This window comes from Chelonoidis abingdonii, chromosome 1 (assembly GCF_003597395.2).
Source record: "Chelonoidis abingdonii isolate Lonesome George chromosome 1, CheloAbing_2.0, whole genome shotgun sequence".
Classification (NCBI taxonomy): Eukaryota; Metazoa; Chordata; order Testudines; family Testudinidae; genus Chelonoidis; species Chelonoidis abingdonii.
The window spans coordinates 247,068,839-247,096,470 of NC_133769.1; the positions used below are offsets into that span (position 1 = coordinate 247,068,839).

The 27,632-nt window shown below is 39.9% G+C and overlaps 1 protein-coding gene across 4 annotated transcripts in view; it reads left to right on the top strand.

Moving 5' to 3' along the window:
* HERC2 (HECT and RLD domain containing E3 ubiquitin protein ligase 2) overlaps positions 1-27,632 on the top strand; it is a 203,732-nt gene that overhangs the window by 85,324 nt on the left and 90,776 nt on the right. For all 4 annotated transcript variants that reach the window (XM_075060860.1, XM_075060863.1, XM_075060861.1 and 1 more), the window contains exons 31-50: positions 2,523-2,656; positions 3,163-3,336; positions 3,420-3,556; positions 3,657-3,808; positions 4,234-4,425; positions 8,014-8,201; positions 8,738-8,930; positions 14,747-14,929; positions 15,772-15,956; positions 17,766-17,913; positions 17,992-18,188; positions 18,422-18,652; positions 19,438-19,573; positions 20,460-20,603; positions 23,536-23,678; positions 23,876-24,143; positions 24,268-24,410; positions 25,921-26,019; positions 26,115-26,283; positions 26,849-26,974. In XM_075060860.1, the coding sequence (XP_074916961.1) occupies positions 2,523-2,656; positions 3,163-3,336; positions 3,420-3,556; positions 3,657-3,808; positions 4,234-4,425; positions 8,014-8,201; positions 8,738-8,930; positions 14,747-14,929; positions 15,772-15,956; positions 17,766-17,913; positions 17,992-18,188; positions 18,422-18,652; positions 19,438-19,573; positions 20,460-20,603; positions 23,536-23,678; positions 23,876-24,143; positions 24,268-24,410; positions 25,921-26,019; positions 26,115-26,283; positions 26,849-26,974 (3,342 nt within the window). The remainder of the gene's footprint in view (positions 1-2,522; positions 2,657-3,162; positions 3,337-3,419; positions 3,557-3,656; positions 3,809-4,233; positions 4,426-8,013; positions 8,202-8,737; positions 8,931-14,746; positions 14,930-15,771; positions 15,957-17,765; positions 17,914-17,991; positions 18,189-18,421; positions 18,653-19,437; positions 19,574-20,459; positions 20,604-23,535; positions 23,679-23,875; positions 24,144-24,267; positions 24,411-25,920; positions 26,020-26,114; positions 26,284-26,848; positions 26,975-27,632) is intronic.

The window sequence follows — 27,632 nt, forward strand, 5'->3', positions numbered from 1 at the left end:
GTGTCAGATTAGAGTCAACACTTGAGTTACACCTTGAGATACCACTGCAGTGTTAGCAAAGTAAGCACTTTACTTAGTTTCATAATTCTAGGTTAGTGGCTCTCAACCTTTCTAGACAGTATCCGTTTCAGGAGTCCAATTTGTCTTGCGTATTCCCAAGTTTCACCTCACTTAAGCTACTTACTTAAAAAATAGATATAAAAATACAAAAGTGTCACAGTACACTAGTCCTGAAAAAAATGTTTACTTTCTCATTTTTACCATATAATTGTAAAATAAATCAATTGGGATATAAATATTGTACTTGCATTTCAGCTTATAGTATATAGAGCAGTATAAACAAGTCATTGTCTATATGAAATTTTAGTTTGTACTGACTTTGCTAGTGCTTTTTATGTAGCTTCTTGTAAAACTAGGCAAATGTCTAGATGAATTGATGTACCTCGTGGAAGATCTCTGCATACTCCCAGGAGTACGCGTATAGTTGAGAACCACAGCTTTAGGTTATATAGTTGCTGTTTGATAATAGTGACTGAAAGATCAATAGTCCTCTCTGGGAACATATCTTCACATCTGACAATGTGACCAGTAGTGGGAATTATTGGATATTTTGAACAGATGTGATATCTTATTTTAAATACTCTAAAACAGGGGTTCTCAAACTGGGGGTTGGGACCCCTTAAGGGGTTGCAAGGTTATTACATGGAGGGGGCGGGGTCGTGAACTGTCAGCCTCCATCCCAAACCCTGCTTTGCCTCCAGCATTTATAATGGTGTTAAATATAGTAAAAAGTGTTTTTAATTTATGGAGGTGTCGCATTCAGAAGCTTGCTATGTGAAAGGGGTCACCAGTACAAAAGTTTGAGAGCCTCTGCTCTAAGGCAGGTTGGATGAGTTGAAACACTGACACTTTGTCCATTGTTTTGATACTTTGAGAGTTGGATATGATTTGAGTCTGTTCTTACACTCTGACGTCCTGGCATCAGTCTTATTTTATTTGATAACTTCCTATAGCTTGTTTTAGGTTGAGAATCCAATACTTCCATTTTTTGATGTTTTGGATGGCATTGAATTGGCTCAGTGCAATCATAACTTTTATGAGAAATGTGTTTACAAACCTTCCACTAAGAACTTGGCATGAATAATCTATTTCACAATATTACTTAATCCTCAAATGTCTGTCTGATTACAGCAGCTCAATATATTCCCGGCATTAGCTTTTTCAATTATGTTGATTGAAAAAGCTAACGCTAGTAGTTGTGGGGCTTAATGTATTGTAGAATACCTTCCTTTTTCTTGCTCTATGAAGGCTTCCAGCAGAAACTAGTGTGTAAAAGAGTCAGTTGATATTTTAGATGTTTTTTCTAAATATTTAAATTATAATTTGAGGCTTATCTGTTTTATGCACATTGCCAAATGGAAAAAAAACACCAACATCGAAACACCAACATTTTATCATTCCTGTTTCATGTTAGTTGAAATGAAAATTTCTTTTGTGTTTAATTCAACAGTAGGTGAACTTTTGGCACAAATTTGGGAATAGCTTTTTAGTGGGATACAGTTTGTCATCAGGGAGTCTGACAAACTGTAGCATAGTTTTCAGAAAAATAAAGTGGTAGATTTTTAGTTACATAATAGCTGGAGAACTGTACCTATTATACACCTCTACCTTGATATAATGCTGTCCTTCGGAGCCAAAAAATCTCACCACGTTATAGGTGAAACTGTGTTATATTGAACTTGCTTTGAGCCACCAGAGTGCACAGCTCTGCCCCCCCAGAGCACTGCTTTACCGCGTTATATCCAAATTCGTGTTATATCAGGCGGCATTATATCGAAGTAGCGGTGTACTAAAATAATTTTAGGGCTGATCATAGTTTGAGTTAAGATACTTATTGCTTCTAGGTTTTACCACATCACTCAAGTAGCGTTAACGCAGTCAATGGTAGTGTTGTGCAGTTAATATTTTATGTTGGTTAAAGATGCAATCTGAGCAAGTAAAACAGCATCCCCCCTGCTACCCATACAACCACATGATGATGATTGCTAAGCAAGTTCAAAGGCTCTATTTTGGAATAATGTGTAATTAAACAGTTCTTGACGTGCATGCTTACATAAAAAATTCCATCTACCCTTAGGTTAACCATTATCTGTGTATGCAAGTGTAATGCATTTCCCAACTACTTGTTTCCAAAGCCTTATGAAAATCAAAATACCTTGTGTTTCGGGTCACTGATTTTTAATTTGAGTTTGTTCTGTTTGAAACTGTCCTACATTTTCGGAGTTGTGTTTGTTTAAATCCTCTTATGAGTCTAGAAAACTTAAGTTTTTAATGGCAGAGTATGTCAAAGATGGCATAATACAAACCATCTGCAACAATCATTTGTTTTATTGGTGTGTTTAAATCAAGTGGACGCCTTTTAGAATCAGCTTTTTTATTTTTACTGTAAAATAGAATAAATACATGATTATCTTAACATGCAAATCTAAATCTTTCCAATATAAGTTTTTATTTATTTCTAGTGCCAAAAAAATCTGAATCTGCTGATGTGGAAGAATCCAAAATTGGAAATGAGGAGAGTGACTTAGAGTCATGTGTTGTACCCCATTGTCCTGTATCTGTAGATAAAAGGCCCATACCAGTCAAGTCACCTAAGGTAGAGTATCCAGCTATTGAATTTCTCTTCTGAATAAAAGAGAACTATAGGAAAAAAACCCTAAAACAGTGAATAGCATGATATCACAATCCAGTAATTCTGGGAGACATATGGAATAATTGTCAGCTTAATATCAAGTAAGAACGGCTACTTCATGTTTTAATTACATTTGTAGTATAGTTTTAAAACAAGCTTGTATGCCATGAACTCTGAATCGCCAAAGACAAGCTTCCTCCATCTTATTTAAAAGAACGTTTAACCCCTTGACTTCACTTCAAAATGAATCAGGCTAGTTGCCTTGTCCCTTTGAGTTCCAAGGCATTTGAAATGATGCTTAATATATCTGAGCATGATATTTATTACACCAATGTATGAATCTTTTCCGTAGTTTGAAGTCTGATTTTAAAATATTTTTTTAATTTGGATATTGGAACATATACAATACTCTCAACTTGTTTTCTTATTGAATTCATTTGCTTAATTTAATACTTTTTCCCAATTAACAGGATAAATGGCAACCACTTCTGAGTACAGTTACAGGTGTTCACAAATATAAATGGCTTAAGCAAAATGTCCAAGGCTTGTATCCCCAGTCTGCTCTCCTCAACACCATCGTTGAATTTGCACTGAAAGAAGAGCCAGTGGACGTAGAAAAGATGAGAAAATGTTTATTGAAACAGGTAAAATGAGTAAAAATAGGTTTTCATGCTTAAGTAATTACACAAAAGTTTATTGATTTGTTGTTTGATTTTATTGATTGCAGTTAGAAAGAGCAGAAGTTCGTTTGGAGGGGATAGATACAATTCTGAAACTGGCAACTAAAAGCTTCTTACTCTCATCTGTGCAATATGCTATGTTCTGTGGATGGCAGAGGCTTATTCCAGAGGGGATCAATATAGGGTAAACAGACTTTTTCACTTTTAATATGTTTCTGACTGGGAACGGGGGAGAGAGACTTGTAAAATCTTTTTTTTTCTCCCCTCTCCCCCCTTAAATAAAGGGAACCGCTCACAGACTGTTTGAAAGATGTTGATCTGATCCCACCATTTAATAGAATGCTACTGGAAGTAACTTTTGGAAAGTTATATGCATGGGCTATTCAAAATGTCCGGAACATCTTGTTGGATGCTAATGTCAGATTTAAAGAACTAGGTGAGCTTTAATCTTAACCTTAGTCTTCTGTTGTTGAATCAAAAACCTCTGGTTTGAATATAATTGATTTCATGTACTAGCTGAAATGTGTACTAGCACATTTTAATGTCTTACTCTTTCTTCATATTATTGAGTATTTTTATAGAAATATATTCTTTTTCTTTCTTTCACTCACCCCCACCAATTGAGCTGACTTTCCAATATTTAAGAGAATGTCCTTGGTTTCCTGATAGGTTATAGCACTTAAATAATGAGTCGCTACTCTCTATATCTTGGGACTTCCATTTTGGGGGTTCCTTAAGCCAAGGGTAAAGTATAATTATTTTAAACTGTTTAAATTTATAATCTATTTAACTGTAGCTCTTATGCATTAATTTGCTCTGCATTATTTATATTTACTTAAAGGTATATTAATTCTGAACTAGGTATCCAACCTGTTCCTCTGCAAACCATTACTAATGAGAATGCTGCCGGACCAAGTCTTGGGACCATTCCACAAGCACGCTTTCTGTTGGTCATGCTCAACATGCTGACCCTACAGCACGGTGCCAGCACCTTGAACCTCCTTCTCAACTCTGGCATGCTAGCATTGACACAAACCACACTGCGGCTAATAGGTATGAAATCTTGCAGCTTTTTGTTTGTAAGAATGTATGTTTTGAACAATGAATTATTTCACAGGTTTTAACTTCCGCTGCATTGTAAGTAGAAGGACAGCTTCACTAGTTAAGAACTGGTGATCTGAGCCACTTGGCTATACTGCTGCCCAGTCTGTAAAGACGTGCCAGTGAAGTAGAGGGGGAGGTGGAAAGCTTAGGTTGACATATGCGCTTTATCTCATCTGTGACTTGATGAGTATTATGAATAATCTATCGTTGACAGTTCTCGTTACAGTCTCTATGAGCTATATGAACACGTTAGGTGTTTTAACAACTCCCACTATATTATTTCATTCAGTTTGTTGCTGTGGGAGCTTTCCCTCTATATACAGAGATTGGAGGTAGTTTCAGCATTTTGGCTGGAAGCGTCATTCACTTGATTCTTCATAAGAACTTGTGCAGAATTAGGTATATGATAGTTGAAGAGATTCTGCTTTGGTTTCTCTCTCTCTCTCCCCCCTTCCCCTCCCTCCACAATAGCAAACAGTTATTCTGACAAGTTTATTTAACCCTTTTGGGTCCTTTTTAAAACAACATGGACAGCAAAGAAAAAAACTGTGTTTCTGGAGCACTCCTTTCCATGCAGCCATTGCCTCCACTACTGTTGTAAAGCAAAACAGAAAGTGTTCTTCTAAATACGAGGTGTTATATTTGAAGTACTGCTTCAGCAGTCTCCAGTGGTGGAATTATGCCATTTCTATTCATAGTCTGCAGGGACTCATTTTGTTACACCAAGAGCTGGAAAGGAAGGCCTCTCCAAAGCAGGCCTCTTCAACAAAGTAAAAATCATACTGTTCATCTTTTGTTCTTAGCAGATGGTTAACACAGGCAAATATTGGCGGCAAAAGTTTGCCTCCTTTTAAGATCACCTACTGGGGAAAATCTTCATATTTCTTGTAAGGCTAAACATCTGCCATTCTGAAAGACGTTTTCAATTAATTGGGGAAAGAAGTGACGGTCTCTCCTGAAAGGAGCTTGCAGAACTGTATCTCAAGGTACTTTGTCTTCTGCTCCCAGCATCCCAGTTACCTGTGGATGAACAGAATGAGCGCTTATTTTGGTGAATATATTGCTCCTCGGAGAAGTTTTCTTTCTTCGATGTATGAAGACCTATAAATGGTTGCATTTCTTCCACTAGTGCTCCCACTATGTAAGAACGACTCAAGCTGAGGAATCATGGAAAATTTCCACCTTTTAAGTGCAGAAAAATTAACACCACTTGTATGGATTCAGAGCAGGAAGAAAAGGAAAAATTATTTCATAATTCTTCCTTTATGGACATCCTAGCACTTTCCTGTGAAGTGTTTGGTGTTGGCTACTGTGACCTGAACCAAGCTACCAGAGTAGATGTAAACATGGAAGTTGCCATACCAGATTAGATCAGTGTTGTAACATATAGGCAGACTACTGAAGGTGTAGAATCAAATTTGAATGGGGAAAAGTCCTGGCAAGAGTAAAAGTCAACTGGTAAACAAAAGAACTTATATTGAATCAAGGCTCTAAAGCCTATATAGATGTGGCTTCACTAGCTAATGATGGAGTTTCCATTGAGTTCTGTTTTGGGATCTGTTCCCCAAATGATTCAGTAGACTGGGAATTTGAATGCATAGTGAGATGAGACAGTGTGAAGTTTCTCTGGTTTGCCTATTAGTCTCACTGGGCAGCCATGTCATGGTGGTGTGAGACTTCGGGAATACTGACCCACATACCCATGGGGATATTATTTGATTTTTTTCATTGTTTCAACACGAAGTCTCAGGAGCTCAATCTTCCATAGCTGGATGTCTTAAATTCTATACTACATAAGCTTATTAACTTGCTGGTAAATAGTACCTGAAGGCAAAGAGTCAAGTATCAGGGGGTAGTCTGTATCCACAACATGAGTCCAGTGACACCTTAAAGACAAACAGATTTATTTGGGCATAAACTTTCGTGGGTAAAAAACCTCACTTTTCTATGAAAGCTTATGTCCAAATAAATCAATTTAGTCTTTAAGGTGCCACCGGACTTCTTGTTGTTTTTTGGAAGGCGTAGAGGCTCACTCAGCTAAATAGAACTTTCTCTCTTCATATAAAGAATTCTGTATGCCAGCAGTTTGGCCCTCAGCTTTCACCTTTCTCAAGCACTGCAAGCTGGGGCTGCATGTGCCTGAGGATGCATCCTTTGAGGAAGGCGTGTCCCAGTCAGTACTATTAAAAACAAAACAAAACAAAAACAAACCTTTGAACTCTTCCTTGAGAAATGATCACTCTTCTAGCCTCCTTTGTTTTACTTGCCCACTCCCCACTCTCCTTTTGTGTTTGTTTTTCACTGTTTGCTACGTCTCTGAGATGATGGACAGAATAAGGTAACAAGACAAAGAATGGAAAACTTGTTACCCATTGACTTTTTACCCCTCAAGCTGGACCTGTCCATACTTTCTAGTATAAGAATCTGTCTCCTATTTAGGGGAGTGTGTGTAGTTTAATTTTTATTTCATATTAGGGTTTTGTATTGCAGCCCATCACTGCAGAATCCAAACGGTTTCCCTTCAAAATAGATTAGCAGTAGTTGGGTTCTCAGTGGGCTTCATGGACTCTTGCTTTTCTTCCTTTTTTAACATTTGTGTCATCACTCGTTGTTTTGTTATGACAGTCCTGGTTGAGGAGTTAAGTAGGCAGAGCTTGAGTGCAGAGCGCTTCAATTTCTGGTCTCAATACAGTGATGGATTGTGGGGAGAGAATTTAAATATATGAAATTTCTTTGACTTTTGTCTACAAATGGTAAACTTAAGCTATTGAAGGCTCACTTCCACCAAATGACAACCAGGTTTTATGTCCTGTTGCATTCTTTTTTTTCTCAGATAAAGACTGAAATTAGAGTCTGGGAATGTGAACCCTTAAATGTATAGGTTATTTTTTCACTTGAATGATCCCAATTCCCTTTCTCCTTCACTACTGCTACATTTGCTTTATATGAAGGCTAAATACTACCTGCTCTTTTCTCCTCCTCCCCACTTCCCATGAAGTTTCCTTTAGGTATGCTTTCAGCTCTGTTCACTAGGAGTGAGATTAGTTTTCTTTGAATTTTTTCACATGGTTGTACTACCAGCTGAACCTCGAGACTAGCATGTACAGATTTCTGCTTTCATGTAGCTATATTACTCAACAACACATTTGCTTGATCATATCCTTACCAAAAGATCTGCAACTATTTTCTAGTCCTTTCATTGGACAAAAAATAGTGGTAAAGACCTATGTAACACTTTCTGCCACTAACCCTGCTTGGATGCTGGACTAAATCACCCTAATATCTCTTCCATTAGTCTGTATTATTTTGAACAAAGATAATGTATGTTGTTATAACCCCTTTATTTTCAAAAACCTAATTTCATAGTCTCTAAAGCTGGAATGACTGCATCACTTGTTAACTCCTGTCTTCTGAATACTAACTTCTCATTTTAAGTATTAATATGACACGTATGTTGCAAAAGGTTTTTAATTGGTGCAACAAAGGTCATGTCTCAAGTTTCAAGCTATCTTCGTTTCTTATGGATGTTTCCTTTAGGGCCCAGTTCTGACAACGTTGAAGAAGATATGATTGCCGCTTCTCGAGGAGCTTCTGCCACAGTTTTGGAAGAGTCAAGGAAGGAAACCACACCAGTTCAGCTCCCTGTGTCTGGGCCAGAGCTGGCAGCCATGATGAAAATTGGCACCAGGGTGATGAGAGGAGTGGACTGGAAATGGGGTGATCAGGTACAAAATTCTGTTCCACTTTCGTTTTGTAATATGTCTATCAAGCTACGGACAGTATTAATGGACACGTAATATGAATTATATCATTTGCAGGTTTTTAGGTAACAGGACAAATATTTAACATGACACTAGGTCTCATATCTATTTGTAGAGTAAATTCTTTTTCACTGAAACTTCTCTATACATCACCATTTAAAAGGAAGCAGGATCAATGGTGCTTGGGTGCAGCATCATGGAAGCTCATCTGGTTTGAGGAACTTGTACAATGACTTTTTAAAAATAGATATATTACTTATCGCTGATTGCCATATGAATTAAAAATCATTCTAATCTGAAAATGTTTAAAATGAAACTTCTATTATATGAAAGTGAAAAAAATCTTAAGAGTTTTGAGAAAATACTATGGGTTATTTTGTTTTACTGAGCACGCGCACACAAATTTGGTGGAAAACGAGTGAGAAATTTGTATAACTGAGTTATCCCATTATTGACATAGATCTGAATTGTTGGTTGACTGAGCTTCTCTGTTCTCTCAGGATGGGCCCCCTCCAGGTTTGGGTCGTGTGATTGGTGAACTGGGAGAGGATGGCTGGATTAGGGTTCAGTGGGACACTGGCAGTACAAATTCTTACAGGATGGGGAAGGAGGGGAAATATGACCTCAAACTGGCTGAGCCACCACCTGCAGCTCAACCCACAACAGAAGACTCTGATACAGAGGATGATTCTGGTAAGAAAAAGTACTTTGTTAAAATGGAGGCAGATGCCTATTTGTGTATCTTCAGTGTTAGGACTTTGTAAGATCAGCAAAACTCATTTCACAACAGGAAAAAAAAATATCCAAAAAGCATTTTCTTTACTTACCTGGCATAAATTTATATATGGCTGATGTTCCGTTTCAACATAGAAAAGCTATTTTGAAGGGATGGGAAGGTCGGTTAGTATTGCATCTGCTGAGCATGCATTTGGGAAGGAGGGGTATTCTGTCCAACTGCTGTGATTTCAGTGCTGTATCATGGCAGGCACATCTGAATATGATGATGGGAATTCTAATGTAGGAATGTAATAAAGATTCCTAGGATGTGTCTTGGTTGTCACATATCTTGTATTTCTCTCTTTTTGATGTGTTGGTTATTATGGGGAAAATGATGCGCTGGGAAGAGCTTGGAAACATCCACAAGTACTACATGATGACTTGCAATTTATACCAGGATGTTTGAATTATAGGATGCTTTCCATGATAAGAGTTGTAAAAATCATACTTCTTTAAGTAGTGTCCCGATGGGTGCTCCACTTCAGGTGTGTATGCGTGTCTCAAGCACTTGAACAAAGATTTTATGCTAGCAGTGCTTGTTTGGCCTACTCATGTGCCCTATGTCTCCATATGCCAGACACCGAGGCCATATAGGAATGCATGGGTGAACCAGTGTCAGTTCCTTCTCTACTGCGTTGGCCTGAGACAGAGCTCTAGTGTGCCTGTCTTGAGCGTGCCTCTGCTATTTTGTATTTTTCTTATAGTTGTTTAAGATTACTTAATATAGTTTGTTGTTAGTAGTAGTTATAGATGGTAACTTTTAGTAGTGAGAGGATAGTTTTTTTTGTTTTTTTTCCCCTTCCTCCCTTTCTCCTTAGGGAGCCTTGTCTTCCTGGCAGGGTGTACCTGGCTTGTCAGGCTACAAAAGCTGCCTTTCTGCCAAGAAGCTTTACCTGTGATTGGCAGCCACTTTAAGTGTGTTGGTTGCTTGGGGGAATATCATGTCTCCCAGAAGTGCAATTTCTGCCTAGCCCTCAAGTCTAGGGCAAGGGAAAACAGGGAGATGAAGTTCAGACGATCAAGGATGGAGTGCTCACTTAAACAAGTATCTGAGTCAGGTTAGGAGCTGCCCCCCCCCCCCCCGGGTACATCTGTCTCAGCCCTTTTGACCTTGGCACAGGCTTCCCATAAGAAGGGGAGATCATTGGAAGCTTCTGAGAAGGCTCCCAAAAAGAGGAGTACAGACTCATCTGAAGGAGTCTACTCTGAAAAAGCTTGGGTCCCCTGTGAGGTCTATGGTCTCTGAAGCTTCAACCTCTTGGCTCAGTACTGTGGGGTGAAAGGACTCCTCTTCTGGTACCAGCAGAACTGGAAAGTCCCAGAACTCAAGACAGAGACATGACACAGACAGAGCTTCATTATGTTCTAACAGGGACAAGGAGAGGAAACATAAGCACCTGAGTCTGATACTGTTGGGCTCAGTCTCATAGTTGGTACCCTCGGTACTGACAAAGCAGTGGCAGCAGGCTCCATCAATGCCCACATCAGTATGCTAGCAGTGATATTATCTGCTTCAGCCACCACATTGGTACTGATTACTTACTTGGTACCGCAAGAATTTAACTATGCAAGTAATAGATGAGCTGGTCTCAAGATTGCTTCCTTTCCTCAGTACTGCAGGACTCTCTGCCCTTTTTCTTTGGGGCCCTCACCATTGGATGATGATGAGGAGGATGGAGGGGACATCTATTTTGGTCAAGGATTCCCCTGTCCTATCAGGAACCCATTGTTTGACCGTCACAGGGAAGATCGTGGCCATTATCAAAGGTGGTGGAACCAATTCTGCATGCCACTCCCACTCCTGTATGGAGTCCCCCCAGTGAGATATATTGGGATCCCTGCAGTACTTACAGATAGCAGGTCTCCAGACCACTAGTATTGTCTCAGAGGGAGACTAGGTTTATTCAATCCTATCCTCTCCTCCCCTGCACAGAAAGAGACATTTGAGGAACGAGAGTCCTGGGTGGCTAAAGATGCAACCCCTCAAACACTCATTTCATTCTTGTCTTCAACTAAAGCAGTTACACCTACACCACCTTCCATGGCTGCTGATTTTCGGCAATTTCAAGACCTAATAAGTTGGGTAACTGACTTTCTTCAAATTCCACTCAAAGAGGTCAGGGATTCACAATACAAATTGCTGGATCTTCTACTGTCAGCAGTGCCCTCCAGGGTGGCGTTACCCATCAACAAGGTACTCCTGGATCCAGCTAAGACTGCATGGCAAACACCTGCTACTATTCCACCAAAGTGTAAAAGGGCAGATAAAGTTAAGTTTTCTGTTCCCCCTGAGAACTCTAATATCTTGTTCTCCCACCCTGGCAGTGGATGCAGTAAAAGAGCAGGGTAGGCAACACTTCTCAAATTCTGCTCCACGTGAAAAGGACCATAAGAGACTGGATCTATTTGACTAGAAGTTCTATTAATCAGCAACTCTGCAGTTCAGAATTCAGAGCTATCAGGCAGTCATGGTCAAATACAATTTCACAAACTATAATAGACTGATGGCCTTTATTGAACACCTGCCACAGGACCATAAGGAACAATTCTAGTTCAGCATTTCAGAGGGCCAGTTATTGGCCAGGACCACTCTTCAAGCATCCATGGCTGCTGTTATGGTCAAGGTGTCATACCTCTAGCTCCTGGTGTTTTCAGTGAGAAATACAGAACACTGCTGAGGACTTCCCCTTTAGTGGTTGTAGGCTTTTCTTGGAGAACAAAGGTGGAGGACACTGAAGGATTCTAGAGCCACTTTACATTTCTTGGGCATTTATACACCTACAGATAAGAGCTGTTAAGTAGGTCACAAACTATCCAGAGAGCACCTTGTGCTCAGTTCTCTGGATTCCATAGATCTACTGAGCTCCCACAGGAAAAGACATAAATTTCAGAGAAAGTGGGCCATCCAACCTTTCTTCATGATCACCCAACCATCTTCTATGCAATAGTTTTGATGGGTCGATCGAGGGTTCAAATCCTCCCGCATCTCTGGTTTTATAGCTGTGTTCATTTGCCTACCACCCTCCCTTTGGAGAGAGATGCCTTTCCTATTTCCAATATGCCTAGAGTCGGATTACTATAGACAAGTGAGTCATAACATCCATTTTACATCATTCCCTCCCTTCCACCCTCCCCTTCCCTCTTCAGGGACCCCTCTTATGAGCTTGTATTGAGAAAGAGGTGATCTTTTTCTTCTAGTTAGGAGCAATAGAGCTGGTCTCCTCTTCACATGGACAAGGGATTTTACTCAAAATATTTCCTTATACCAAAGAGAGATGGAGGGCGGAGATTGATTTTAGATCTAAGACTTATAAACAAGTTTATAAAGCCTCACAATTTCAGGATGGTAACTTCTTTCACTGGAGAAGGGGGATTGATTTTTCAGTCTTTGACCTACAAAATGCCTATTTTCATATCACAATATACCATTTGCACAGGAAGTATGTGATTCTCTATAGGCCAGGATCAGTTTCAATACCAGGTGCTTCTCCTTGGCCCCAAGGGTGTTCTCCAAGGTCCTGGCAGTAGGGGCTGCTTACCGCCAATAAGTGGTGATCCTAGTCTTCCATTACCTTGACGACTGGCCACACAAGGGCCATTTTTATGAAGCGGTGTTTTCTTCCATCCAGATGGCCCTTGCTCTTCTATGAGTTGAGTCTACAGCTAAATGTAAGTACATCCACATTAACCCCCATAAATAAGATACAGTTTATAGGGGCTTCCCTGGCTGTCGACGAGTTCAAAGCTTGCTTTCCCTTAGATAGGTTCATAATCCCTTGTCAGGTTTGAGTGGAATCCTTGCACCACTCTAGGAAACTGTCTTCAGCTCTGGGGACACATGGCAACTTGCACTTTTGTGATTTATGGAAGGCTATGCCTCAACTGCTTTCAAAATTGGCTCAAAATGTCCTCTTCTTCAGTGAGACACACCTTGGACAAACGGATGATGATTCCTATTTAAGTGAGGAACTCCCTGGATTGGTGGAGTGATCAACTCAATGTCTGTGAGAGTGTTCCTTTCTGTTGCCCAGCTCCATCACTAACTTCAGCAATAGGTGCATCATTGTGGGGATGGAAAGCTCATCTCAATGCTTTCATGGCTCAGGGGAGATGTACAACTCAAACAAATTTCCACATCAAGCTATTGGAGTTCAGGAATGCCTGCTTCCATTTGCTATTTATCTCCTCTCACAGGATGTGCATTGCACACTTCACACCAACCTAGGAGTTCTTCACCTCTGGGCATGGTTCATAGAATCCAGATTAGAATCCTCCTGCTCTGAGGAAGTGCAACAGATGTACTAAATAGATGGAAGAAGGCAACCGTTACTGTTTACCTGCAACAATGGAAGAGATTCTCCGACCTGGTGCTTCCTCCCTGAATCTGTGCCTCGTTCATTCTCCTGGATACGAAGAAATCAGGGTTATTAATTAGCTCAGTTGAGGTCCATTTAGCCTCAATGTGAGCTTTCATCTGACTATGTAGTGGGGTTTTCCATATTTGCTCATCCTGTATCTTCTAGGTTTATTAAGGAGTTGGAACTTTTCCCCAGACTAAAGACCCCATCCCAACCTGGGACCCAGTCACCTTATGAAACATCCATTTGAACATGGAAACCAGTTCTCTACTCCATTTATCTATGAAGACTGCCTTTTTAATAGCCATCCACTTGGCCCATAGAGCGTGGGAGATTGGTGTCTTAAGGGCAGATCCCCCCCCCCCCGCCCCATTCTTCAAGAATAAGTTTTTTTTCTTTCTGCTCACATCCTAAATTTTTGCCTAAAGTTTTCTCAGAGTTTCACCTTAACCAATCTATTTGTCTATCAGTGTTTTTCCTGAAGCCACATATCTCTCTGACGGAGTCCTGTTTTCATACCCTGGATGTTAAAAGGACGTTCGCCTTCTACTTGGATAGGACCAAGTAATTTTAGAGATCGCCTAGGCTGTTCATTTCCTTTGTGAATAGATGCAAGGGGTCGACAATCTCTGCTCAGAAACCATCCAGGTGGATATCTGGTTGTATTGTCACTTGTTATTAGACTGCAGGCATTCATCCTCATCCTCCTGAAGGAGTGACAGAACATTTTACCAGGTCACAAGCAAAATACATGGCATTGCTTTAGAAAATACTAGTGTCTGATATATTTAGGGCTACTGCATGGGCTTCCGTACATGCATTTTCAAAGCGCTATGTTTTAAGCTATGCTGTCAGATCTGATGTGGCAGTTGGTACTGTAGTACTGTCTTCAGTTCTGGACTCAGTTCCAATGCTCCCTCCTTGCTCTGGGGAAACTGCTCAGAAGTCACCTGAAATGAAGCACCCATAGAGACAGTACTTGAAGAAGTTACTCACCTTGTGCAGTAACTTCAGATCTTTGAGATGTGTCCCCTTGTGGGTGCTCTACTACCCTCCCAATCTTCCCCTCTGCTTCAGACTGTTCTCGATGGAGACATTGGAGTGGAGAAGGGATTGAGGGAGGTTTGCTTGCATGTCTATGTATAGCCTCAGTGTCCAGTGTGAGGAGGCATAGGGCATGTGTGCGGGCGAGACCGGTGGTACTAGTGGAAAATCTCTAATCAAAGGTTTGAGAGTTCCATGTACACCTGAATTGAAGCACCCATAGGGACATACATCTCCAAGAACTGTAGTTCTTTTACCTTTTTTCAGAAAATTTTGTTTACTGTGTTAGCATGTTACTAAAGAAATTATCTTTTTTGTTTCTTGCTCCAGAAGGAGAACAAGCTGAAAGGAATCTTCACCCCACTTCCACGATGCTGATGAGTACCGTGAACCTGTTACAGACGCTCTCTCTCTCTGCTGGAGTCCATGCTGAAGTCATGCAGAATGAAGCGACCAGAACTTTGTGTGGATTGCTTCGCATGTTGGTAGAGAGTGGAACGATAGATAAATCAAGTATGTGTCACATGACAGTCTGACCAAATAAACCCATCAGTTTTCAGGTGGTATATCTTACCTGAGTTTGCAGTAATTCCTTTATTTAATTCCTAATCTTTTAAGGTCAAAGTTCAGTAACACATTTAGACCTTCTCGAAGCATCATTTTTACATATTTGTGGAAAAATCACATTGTGGATAGAATATGCATTTCTCTGTTAGTGCTGGTGTGCCGGACACTATACATAGTCCAGACAGTCCAACGTGTAAATGGCTTCCATTATAAGGCATCTTAAGTCAGAAAGGACTTTTCAGGTTGGGAAGGACAGCATGACTTTATAACCAGGGGAATCATAAATTTGATGATATACATCATCTTTATATTAACAATTATCAGAGGGGTAGCCATGTTAGTCTGGATCTGTAAAAGCAGCAGAGAGTCCTGTGGCACCTTACAGACCAACAGACGTATTGGAGCTGTTGCATCTGACGAAGTGAGTATTCACCCACGAACGCTCATGCTCCAATATGTCTGTTAGTCTATAAGGTGCCACAGGACTCTTTGCTGCCTTTATATTAACAGTAACTTTAAGCAAATTTTCCAAAACGTACAGAATTGTAAGGTAGTATAGTCACTGTGTGGGTTAGAATTTGCTTGCAATAGATATTCTCTCTTTCCTAGAGTATGCCAGAAATTAATTCTTAATGGACTTCAACTAAATTGGAAGTCAATTAATTAACTTTACATTTAGGGGCAATTTTGTAGCAGAGCTTTAAGATCTGTCTAACAAAGTGGATTACTTTGAGAAATTGTAGTACAGTTGGCAGAAAAGTCAACTGTTCATGTATTTTTATTTCCAGCTTCGTTGCCAAATAAGTTGGTTTATAAAGAGCAGCATAGAAGCTGGTGCACGTTAGGATTCATTCGAAGTATAGCACTCATGCCTCAGATGTGCAGCACGCTTAGTACATGTCAGTGGATAACTTTGCTAATGAAAATTGTGGAGGGGCATGAATCTTTCACTGCTGCATCACTACAGAGACAGGTAATGTGTTTCCAGATCATTTTCATATGCAGTGAATTTGGCAGTTTTTTGTCTTATTACAGTACACTTTTAAAAGTAAACAGTTTTGAAGGTGCCTTTTATTTTCTTGAGTTAGAGGAAAGGTAATATCAGAATGTTCTTGCTTTAAAAATCCTTCTGCAAGTTAACACTGCACAGCCAGGTTATGTAAAATGTTATTCAATGCAAGAGAGAGGGTTGGTTGGCTACTGTGGGCCTAATAGTAAAGGTTGCTAAGAAGAGAAGTGAACTGGCTATGCACGCAATCTCTATAATCACCACAGACCACTTAAAGAAAAATGAACAAACTCAAACTATTTTAAATAAAATAACCAAATTGCTTAGCTTGTCTGTCCTTTTTTATTGGCATGCTATATCTTTGCATTCATGTTGGTGAATAGTGAGTGAGCTAAAACAGACTGGAGGAAGAGGTTACCAGTCAAATATGACACATCAGTGTACAGTTTTATCGCTTGTGTAGCTTTTCCATTGTAAATACATTTCTTCTGTACACAAGATGTGAATGTATAATTCTCTACTAATGGTGCTTTTCTGTTGCTTGCATCTTCTCAAAGGTAGCTCTGTCAATTAACTTAGGGCAGGAATATACAAACATGATTCTGATCTCTTCCTCAATCTGACAAATTTAGGCTGTGGCTTTCTTTTGTATATACCAGAGGCAGTTCAAATGCGCTCATGCACGATTTAAGTTATGTTCTCACCCCTATGAGATTCTCTGTATCCAACCAGCTAAACATAGTGGTATTTCAACTCTCCGACTTTACTCTTACCCTAATTTTGAAGCCAATTTTGGGGCAGTAGAGAGCATTTCTTCCTTCTCTGCCAGGGGTTAGGGACAAAAATGAGAGTGCTTCCTCAGCATGATAGAACAAATGGAGCTGCAAAAAGCTTCCCTTTGTGAGGGGGCCCTCTTGGGAGCTGCAGAAAGAGAGCCCTTATGTATTGGCTTCATGATTGCAGACATCATTCTTCCAGGGAAAGGTGATCAGTGTAGATAGGTTGTGGTAGGCCACTGTTTTTATATGTATGACTCAAAACTTATCTAGAGACACCTCTGTGAAGGTGGATCAGTCTTCTCTTAGTGTCCATGGCTGCTGTTTGCACTCTGATACATTACATCTTACGTTATTAGGCTCCTGTGCCTTCACTGGGATAGTGTTAGGGTGTAAACTAATTCACCCAAAAGTGTGTATTAGTCTGACTGCTATTGGTTCTTATATTTGGAATCTAAACCGCATCTCTTTCCCCATCCTCTCATTTCAAGTATCCTGTTCTGTTACTACTTTGTTTTCAACTCTTATGATGCTGATCTTACTTTTTGCCAACCTCTGTGGAGCTCTGTGTTCTTTGATGCTGGGCTATGTTAAATTAGGATTGCCAGTTTTGATTGGACATATTCCTGGAGGTTTCATCCCATGGCAGTCTTTAATTAAAGATTAAACTTCAATTCGTGGAGTCTCTGGGACAATCCTGGAGGGCTGGCAACACTCTGTTAAATACAACTACTACTAGTATTAAATTAGCACAGTTCCTCTTAATACTGATGAATGGGCAAACAAGCAAGAAAATAACTAGGTAGCTATGGACCATTAAGTTTCAACAACCAACATTGTAGAGAAGAGCACAAAAGATGGCTAGTAGTTAAGTCTTTTCATCTCCATATAGATATTTCTAGTTCAAATGTCCTTATTTTAGACCCCTGCTCCTATAGAAGTTATTTGCTGAAATGACTTTAAATAAAATAACACTGATTCTAATATCTCCTTTTAGATCCTTGCTGTGCATTTATTAAAAGCGGTACTTCCATCTTGGGACAAAACTGAAAGATCAAGAGACATGAAATTTCTTGTGGAAAAACTATTTGGTTTCTTAGGCAGTCTACTTAGTACTTGCTCTTCAGATATCCCACTACTCAGAGGTAGAGCAATTTTTTCCTTAATGGTTTAATTTGTTTTTCCTATCGTAAATCAGCTACTGAGATGCTATTTCTTTTCAGAATCTACTCTGAGGAGGAGGAAGGCCAGGCCTCAAGCATCTTTAACTGCAACTCACAGCAGTACTTTAGCAGAAGAGATAGTGGCACTGCTGAGGACACTCCATTCACTAAGCCAGTGGAATGGACTCATAAACAAGTACATCAACTCTCAACTAACCTCCATCACCCACATCTTTGCAGGAAAACAGTCAGAAGGGGTAGTTTCCACGTTTTAAAATTAGCTCATTTTTCTATAGAAGTGTTAATTTCTAATGTTTTAAATATTAAAACTATTTTAACAATGTTAAAGCTTAATTTTAAAACTATTTTATATAAAAATTATTTTTTGTATAGTAACTTTCAGCTGGATTGACTATATAAATTTTTTTTTTATGAAGGAGATAAAAGTACTAGTTTTCTCCTTACAGTTAACTTTACTATTCTTTTTCAGAATGATTTAGAAGACTACTTCACAGATTCTGAGAATCCAGAGGTGGGAGGCTTAATGGCTGTACTAGCAGTGATTGGTGGAATAGACGGTCGCTTGAGATTAGGTGGACAAGTCGTTCATGATGAATTTGGAGAAGGCACAGTGACGCGCATCACACCAAAAGGAAGAATCACTGTTCAGTTCTATGACATGCGAACATGTAGAGTGTGCCCCTTAAGTCAACTAAAACCAGTAAATGCACCTATCTTGAGTTTTTACTATTAAAGAGAGTGTGAAAAGTATGTTTTTTCTTGAAAAAAGAAACTTAAGTTGGCTAAGTTTTTACAAAGGAGAATAGGCTAGTCTGACCAATGACTGGGATGTGTGGTATAAAAAATTATTTGTTTAGGGAGTATACATCTGCCAGCCCCACAATTGTGCATTTTAGTCATGCTCATATGCAAATCAGATGCATGTCTTCGTGCTTGTCTTTGCAGGGCTTTATCTTCATTAGAAAAAAATATAACTCAATTTAGCTGTCTTCACTAGTTAAAAAGGTGGCAAACTCAGGGTTAAATCCTAGTGAAGACAAGGCCGCTTGTAGTTTTCATGTTAATAAGCAAGTTGAGTTAAAGACTAGGATATACCATAGACTCATCTGCTAATTGGTGTGAAAACTAGAAACTGCCTTGTCTTCATTAGGATTTTACCTTGAGTTAACGCATCCTTTTTTGGCTTGTGAAGTCACAGCATAAGATGCTCCCATGCACTTAAAGCCCCAGTCTGTGTTGCAGTTCACGCTTATGCTATCTGCTTTTCCTTTCTGATGGTGATGCTCAGATCCCTCTACTTATGACTACAGTCCTAGCAGTTCTTTCATTTTCTGAGTGTTTTTAGAGACAGAACTCCTCTTCAATTGTTCCAATTCAAGAGTAATTAAATAAACACTAGCTATCCTCTTAAAATATAAACAATCCATAAGTTTTTATGCGTTTCTAAAGATTTGAAAAATGTGTAACTTTTTTTGGTTCTTTTAGCTTCCATTAGTGGCTTTTAATGTGAACAACTTGCCATTCACTGAACCCATGTTGTCTGTCTGGGCTCAGCTGGTAAACTTGGCTGGAAGTAAAATAGAAAAACACAGAATGAAGTCTCCCCACCAGGGTCTTTCAGGTACAGTTTCCTGTTTTTCATACATTAGCCCTTCTCTGGAAAATATTGCAAACATTAAATAGATATTAGGAAGGTACAGAAGTTCTGTGGAAAGTTGTTTTGTACATGGTCAGCATTGATTAGGAAGTGATATATGAAGGCTCATGCTCCACTTTGGAGTAAGTGATAGTAAGAGATGTGTGTTGGAGAAACACATGCAAGTACTCAAGGAAGTGCATTGATGCACTGTAGAGGGAATCCAGTTTATATCTTGGCTGGAAGAATGGCTGCTGTCTATGATGTAAATGTAGTTTGAGGCTGGAGTCTTTGTTGTGTATTGAATTGTCTGAAAATGGTGGTTGCACCTGATATCTATCTAGTCTGCTCTAATCTATTGCATTTAAACTGTGTGTGTGTGACTTAGTGCATGTCAAGCTGTGGTGTAAATACACGATAGCGTGCCATTCACCAGCTGTGTGTGTGGATCCCGCTACTGTGCACTAAACGTTTTTCTACTGTGCATTGGCCATACATCAGTGCATGGTTGCGGCATCTATACAAAAAGTGTTGGTGTGCAATACATTAGTGCACTGGAGAATAGCATCCCAGATTGCAACCCACTAACTGTTCATCTAGACAAACCTGAAGTCCACCAGCTGCATGACAGCTAGGAGGCACTGTCTTTGTATTGACATCTGGAGTAAGTCCAGTGTGGGTTTCTTATAATGATGCACTTAAACTTCTTATATTTTAGTCCTTTCATCTTGTTTAAGCTTACCATTCATGACTGTCAATACTAAAAATGTATTTTTGTGATGGGATCATCAGATTGTAAAAATAAATGTTTGCTTATGTTACTTTGAATACTATTGCTTTCTGGTTAATGGGCACTTAATGTTTTTGATAGGTCAAGTGGATTTGGATCTGCTGAGATGCCAACAGTTAAAACTGTACATATTGAAAGCAGGTCGAGCTCTGCTATCTCACCAGGATAAATTAAGGCAGATCTTATCTCAACCAGCTGTACAAGAGGCTGGATCGATTCCCACAGGTATAGCTTTAGTGTACAAGATGAATTTGTTATCCTGTCAGCCACATGCTTTGCAATATTTAACCTCTTGCTGATTATTAGTCTTCAGAATAAAATGTCGTCATCTTCAATGTCCTCTCTAGTTTAAAATGTAACTAATATGTGTGGTTATGGGTTGTGTGATGTTATTCAGCAGCTATACCTGATGAGTATGTACCTTGCATGTTCTGGTCGGAGGACGGAACTCAGACTTTTGGCCTCAAAGACTCAGAGATGATGATTTAGAAATAGTTTTTGAAAATATTTACTGGTCCTGGAAGTGTTATCCTGCTGTTTCTAGATTAGGCAGGCAAAGATTTTGGATGCTAAAGTGTTGATCACCTAACTTATGACTCTTACATATTTAATATGACTCTTTAATATTTTTTTTGTTTGAATACACCTCTACCCCGCTATAACGTGACCTGATATAACACGGGTTCGCATATAGTGTGGTAGCAGTGGGGCTCTGGTGGCACTTTAAAGGGTCTGGGGCTCTGGCTGCTGTGCAGAGCCCAGAGCCCTTCAAAATTACCACTGGAACCCTGCTGCCGCTACCCTGGGGCTGCAGCAGTGGGGCTCAGGCAGGGCTTTAAAGGGTCCAAAGTTCCGGCTGCTGCGGAGAGCCCCAGGCCCTTTAAATTACTGCTGGAGCCCTGCTGCCACTACGCCAGGACAGTGGCAGTGGGGCTCCGCTGGCGATTTAAAGGGCCTGGGGCTCCCTGCAACCGGAGCCCGAGGCTCTTTAAATCACCGCTGCAGCCCTGCCACCGCTACCCCTGATATAACGGCGTTTCACCTATAATGCGGTAGGGATTTTTGGTTCCCCACAACCACGTTATATAGGGGTAGAGGTGTACTAAATTTGTAAACGCTTCTCAATGCTACCCCAAAATTTAAATAAAACACATTTGTACTCTTGTTATGGCTCCTTCTGTCATCTTCAAAGTGGTGATTTGATGTCTTAAGCAGTTCCTCTTTCTACTTCAAGAGGAGCTACACACTGTGGATTGAAATTAAGTGCAGAAAATAGTGGTCTTAGGGGATGGTGGAGAAAAGGAAGTCTAATGTCTATTGCACTTGTATTCATTCGACTCCTCTTAAACATGTGGATGAGAACTTCTCAAGTCATCACCAGATGCCCCTTCTTAATTCACTGGGATATGGAACACAATGGAGAAAGATACTCTAAAATTTTAAACTTTCATATACAGTCGAACCTCAGAGTTATGAACACCAGAGTTATGAACTGACAGATCAACCACACACCTCATTTGGAACCGGAATTGCGTAATTAGGCAGCAGCAGTAACTATAAAAAGGAGAAGCAAATACAGTACAGTACTATGTTAAATGTAAACTACTAAAAAAAGGGAGAGGGGAGAGTTTTAAAATAATTAAAGATTTGACAAGGTAAGAACATGTTTCTGTGCTTGTTTCATTCAAACTAAGATAGTTAAAAGCAGCATTTTTCTTCTGCATAGTAAAATTTCAAAATGGTATTAAGTCAGTGTTCACTTGTAGACTTTTGAAAGAACAACCATAACATCTTGTTCAGAGTTATGAACAATCTCCATTCCTGAGGCGTTTGTAACTGAGGTTCTACTGTATTTTGTGCAACTGCTGAGGTTTTACAAATATTAACATTCAGTAACCAATAAGAAATGAACCATGTACACCTCTACCTCGCTATAATGCTGTCCTTGGGAGCAAAAAAACCTTACCATGTTATAGGTGAAACAGTGTTATATCAAACTTGCTTTGATCCACTGGAGTGCACAGCCCCGCCCTCCTGTCCCCCTCGGAGCACTGCTTTACTGTGCTATATCCGAATTCGTGTTATATCGGGTCACGTTATATCGAGGGACGGGTATGTTAATAAACTAGGTAACCAGCTTTATCACAAAATTCTAATTATCATCTTGCTTTCACTTTGCTTAATTGACTTTTTTAGCAACTGATCAGTAGTTACAAAAAAATTAAGATTAATACTTTAGGGCTCCTGAAAGCAGGGTTTTAAAGATTTCTCTGATTTATATAAAGTAACGATTGCTGGTTCTGTGGCTCCTGTGCTAGCATCTGCTAAAATCATGTTGAAATTCAACTGAATGTTGGAAAAGGCAAGACGATCAGACTGATGTCATTTTAAAATTTGATATCTCTAATGTGTCAGAGCTAGAAACAAGTGTTATATTAGTAGTATGAGGAAAATGGAATGCTAGGAGATCTCTATTTTATTTAATATTTCTTCGTAGTCTTTTCTGGTTTGAGAGAGTATCAGCTATTACTGGTCTTGGGCACCAAATGTTGAATCAGTATATATTTAACTCCTTGCTTCTACTACTGAAGGGATGGGAGAACGTCTTTCAAAAGTACAGACTCCAAACCCAGTCAGTCAAAATGAAGTGCACTCTTTTGGAGGAATGGTCATCTCTGGGGTCATAGAAAATATTCTTTTAATGACTCTTCCTCTTGTTAGACTCTGGGTGGAGCCCTCTCTCTCCCTATCAAACATGCTCTTACCATCAGTCAGAGGGGGAAGGTAACTCAGAACTATACCAAGTATTCTCCAAGAGCATAGTATGCTTCCTTTGGTGGTAACGTCAGGTCTGGTAAGATAAGAATTGAAGCTTAATAGTGCATGTCCACTATGCCAAGTGGCTTCTGCCAGACTAGCTCTAGATATGGTAGTAAAGCTAGTGTTTGACTAGAAGTCTAGCTCCTTTGAGGTTTGTGTTCAGGAAATGTGCTGTACTGCACATGCTTCCTTCTAAATCTACACCAAAATTTGAGATGGATTGTGGTGGACATCATTCCTTTGTATATTTGATCCACAAGACACTTTAACTCAGCATAATTTACCTTATATTAATTGTAACTTTATTGACTGACTAAAACTCACTTGTTTATTTCAGAGGATGGAGCAGTTGCATCCCCTGACATAGGAGATATGTCTCCTGAAGGACCTCAACCTCCCATGATCCTCTTACAGCAGCTTCTAACAGCTGCTACCCAGCCATCACCTGTGAAAGCAATATTTGACAAACAAGAGCTTGAGGTACAATCCGTGTTCTTTCCTCATTTAAAACATTCTACTGAGCGCTCTAATTCAAATTCCTGTTGATGACTCTTATTTTATACTCTTCTCATTTTTCAAAGATTCTGTAAATGAAGCTGAACATTTACTGGTGTACAGTACATGTAGATTGCTAGTTCTGCATAGACTTCAGTGTGTGTTTACTTGTCTTCATTTAGGCTGCTGCTTTGGCAGTGTGCCAGTATCTAGCTGTGGAATCCACTCATCCTTCCACTCCTCTGTTTGAAGACTGTAGCTCCAGTGAGGCTACAACACCTGTCACAGTGCAGCATATCCGACCTGCAAAAGTGAAGAAACGCAAGCAATCTCCCATTCCACCCCTCCCTATTGTAGTTCAGCTTATGGAAATGGGATTTCCTAGGAAAAATATTGAATTTGCACTGAAGTCGCTCTCAGGGAGCTCTGGAAGTGCTTCTGGATTACCAGGTATTTTACATAATTGCCATGAAATTAACAGCCTAAAATGATACTAGTACGGAGAATTTAAACCTGTGTATGACATACCAAAGAAGCCCATATTAATTTGGATGGCTCATTTTTTCTCTGCTAGGAGTGGAAGCCTTGGTTGGTTGGCTGTTGGATCACCCTGATGTCCAGATTACTGATCTCTCAGATGCTGATACTGTGTCTGATGAATATTCAGATGAGGAGATAGTAGAAGATGTGGAAGAAGCTGAGGCTGCTTGTCCTGTCGTTAGTATTTACAGTCATTCAAAAATTGTTTAAAAAATATGCTACATAGATTTCAAGATGTGTAATTATATCCTTTACTTACAAATTTGAATAGCGTAAAGGTGTCATGCTACTCCCATCAAATCTGTTCATCAACAGTTTTAAGTTTTGAAAGACCTGCATCTATAGCATTTCACTTCGCTTTTTTCTTCAATACTGAACTGTAGACCAAAACTACTGGTCTTATATTTCTTATAGGAGACTACACCTGTGAATTTTTACAGTAGACAACACACTGTGCTAGTGCATTAACAAGCATTTCAGTGTCACCAGTGTGTCAGATAGTTCAGGCTTCAGGAATGATTAGAAACATTCAGTTTAGCCTATTTTGGAAACTACATTAACCTTGACTGAATTTGAAGTTTAGACATTTTTAAAGTGTGTCTCCTTCTCCTACGCCAGTGATTTGAAAAATAAAAGTATGATACTTTGGCTACTCAAAGCATGACTTGAATGGCACTGAAAGCCACAAGTGAAATCACTTAATTTTTTTGTTTATAAAAACTATGTTTTCAAAGGCAAAGACCATAAAGTGGCCTATCAAACCAGCAATGTCACCCATCGCCGTTCTGAATACGAATTTGCACTATTTTTCTGTATGCTTCCGGGAAACCTAAATCTGTGTATCAGAGGTTATATCAGTAAATAGCAGTCAAGAGGAATATCTGCAGTATTCTTGGTTTCCTCAGATTCCTGTGTCTAAGATGTACTGGCTTATGATTGGTTTCATAAACACAATAGCAAAGGATGAATACTATTTGGGAAGAAGACAAGCCTTGAATTTAGTGGTAAATTATCCGAATTAGTAACCTGAGCAAGTTTATAGTTCTATACATTTGCCTTTAATGTGCCATTTAGAACATTTACTCTTACTGCTGAAACAATAACTTTCCTTGAATTGTCATTGAAAATGAAAGTCTTTCCTGCCATGTTTTCTTTAGATGATACCTTCAGCTCTTGAAAGAGAGAATTCCCTGAGAAGAGTAGTGTGACCCCATTTATTAACGTCGGTTCTGTTAACCGGACATTAGTGTATATGATACAAAGCATATTTATAATCTCAAAGAGTAAAATAAATAATGTCACCAAAATTTTCTTCGCAGGAAAAACTTACGGAGAAAAAAATGTAGATATATCAACAAGGTTGAATAGGTGGCTTAAATTAAAAAGATTTGTTTCCTCCCCCCTCTTTGTTTTTTGAGCAGTTTTTGTAATAGTAACTCTTTTTTGGCTTGCTTCAGCAGGCCTGGAAACTTGCTATTACTCAGCTTGCCCACTGATTCTGGGTACTAAGCCATAGTCTCAAGTGCAGCAGACTGTAAATGCTAACCCTTTAGTGAGTTGAATCACAGAGTTATCCTGATTCCGTGTTCTTTAGCATCACTGTCCCTGCAATGTGCTTTTATTTCCGCTGAAAGCAACTACACACTTTTAAAACTTCCTTCTTTTTGTTGCATGTGTTCTTTTACAGTCTAGTGGTGCTGTTGTTACAGAGAGCCAAACATACAAGAAACGAGGTGATTTCTTAAGTAATGATGATTATGCTGTGTATATACGAGAGAACATTCAGGTAAGCATGGTGGTGAAAGCTGTGTGGAATGTTACTTTTCCCTAAACGCTCCTTTAACTGCAGGCTTTGAGATTTTATGATCTTGCTTTGTCTAGGTGGGGATGATGGTTAGATGCTGCAGGACCTATGAGGAAGTTTGTGAAGGAGATGTAGGTAAAGTTATTAAATTGGATCGAGATGGACTACATGACTTGAATGTGCAATGTGATTGGCAACAAAAGGGTGGCACTTACTGGGTCAGATATATCCACGTTGAGCTTATAGGTGAGTTGAATATTCATTAATTGCTGTTCAGTACAATGATGCCCAAACTTTTACTGTTGAGCCTCCCCTTACCAGCAATGGAATCTGTCCGTGCCTTCGCTCCATTACTGCACAGTTGGCTCAGCAAAGCAGCTTGGTCTGAAGGTGGAGTGAGGAGCAGAACTGGGTACAGGGAAGGAGCTGGGGCTAGAGACAGCACTGGCTTGGGGGGGGAGAGGGAATGGGGGCAGAGCAAGGGGTGGGGTGGAGCTGTGGCTGAGGTCGGAGCTGCGTTTTGGCTGGGGCTGGAGTGAAGTTGTGGCTGGAGATGGAACTGGGCTGGGGGTGAAGTGGAACTGCGGCTGGGATCTGAGCTGGTCTGGCAGCAGAGCAGGACTGGTGGCACTCCTTCCCCAACCCTCATGGGGGCTGGCCTGGGCCTGCTGTATATCAACCCCCCCCCCCCCGAACATTTGAAGGGCATGTCCCACAGTTTGAGGACCACTGGTCTAGTAAGTAATCTGTACAGTATGTCAAAGGAGAATGCAAGCTTAAAAAATAACATGCTTATTTTTTAAACTTATAGGATTCCCACCACAGAGTTCTCCTTCTCACATTAAGATTGGCGACAAAGTGCATGTGAAAACCTCAGTTACGACACCTAAATACAAATGGGGATCTGTTACTCACAGGAGTGTGGGGGTTGTAAAAGGTAATGTAGACTTCCAAAAATGAAAAAAAAAAATTACACATTTTAAACTATATGAATATTATTCTTGCTTTATAAAATGAAAGGAAGAGAAACTTTTGGCACAGCAGCAGCTGATATTACCCCGTGGAAGACTGTATAATGATTAAAGAGACTATAGAGACTTTCTGTTGTTGTTGCCCAGTGTAAGCTGGAAACACAGATGCTCTTCTGTCTCCTTTTTGTTAATAGTTTGATCTGCTTTCTCAAAGGTACTTTTACACATGAGAACTGGTGTGTGGTGGTGTATCGCACTCAGCTCTAGTAGAGCTTCCTCAGCTGTGGACGCTCACTGGGCTGTTGTGTTTGGAGACCACCTCAGTAGGACCTGTGCGTTCTTGAAGCCTCTTGAGCCTGAACAGAGTCAAGACACTGCCCCTGGCTGGGGTCTCAAGGCACACTCTCTCAAGGTGCAGATCCTTTGTCTAGCATCTCTTCTGAGAAATGAGATCCTGTAGTCCAACTACCTAGCCCTTGGGACCTATGCTGATTCCTCAGAGCTTTAGAACACACAGCCAGAACTCATGTCATGTAGGTGCTCAGGGTTTACAATTTAACTCTTCTTGGGCATGTGACAGTGAAAACCAACAGAACATACACAGGTAGATTTTGCATAGGATTC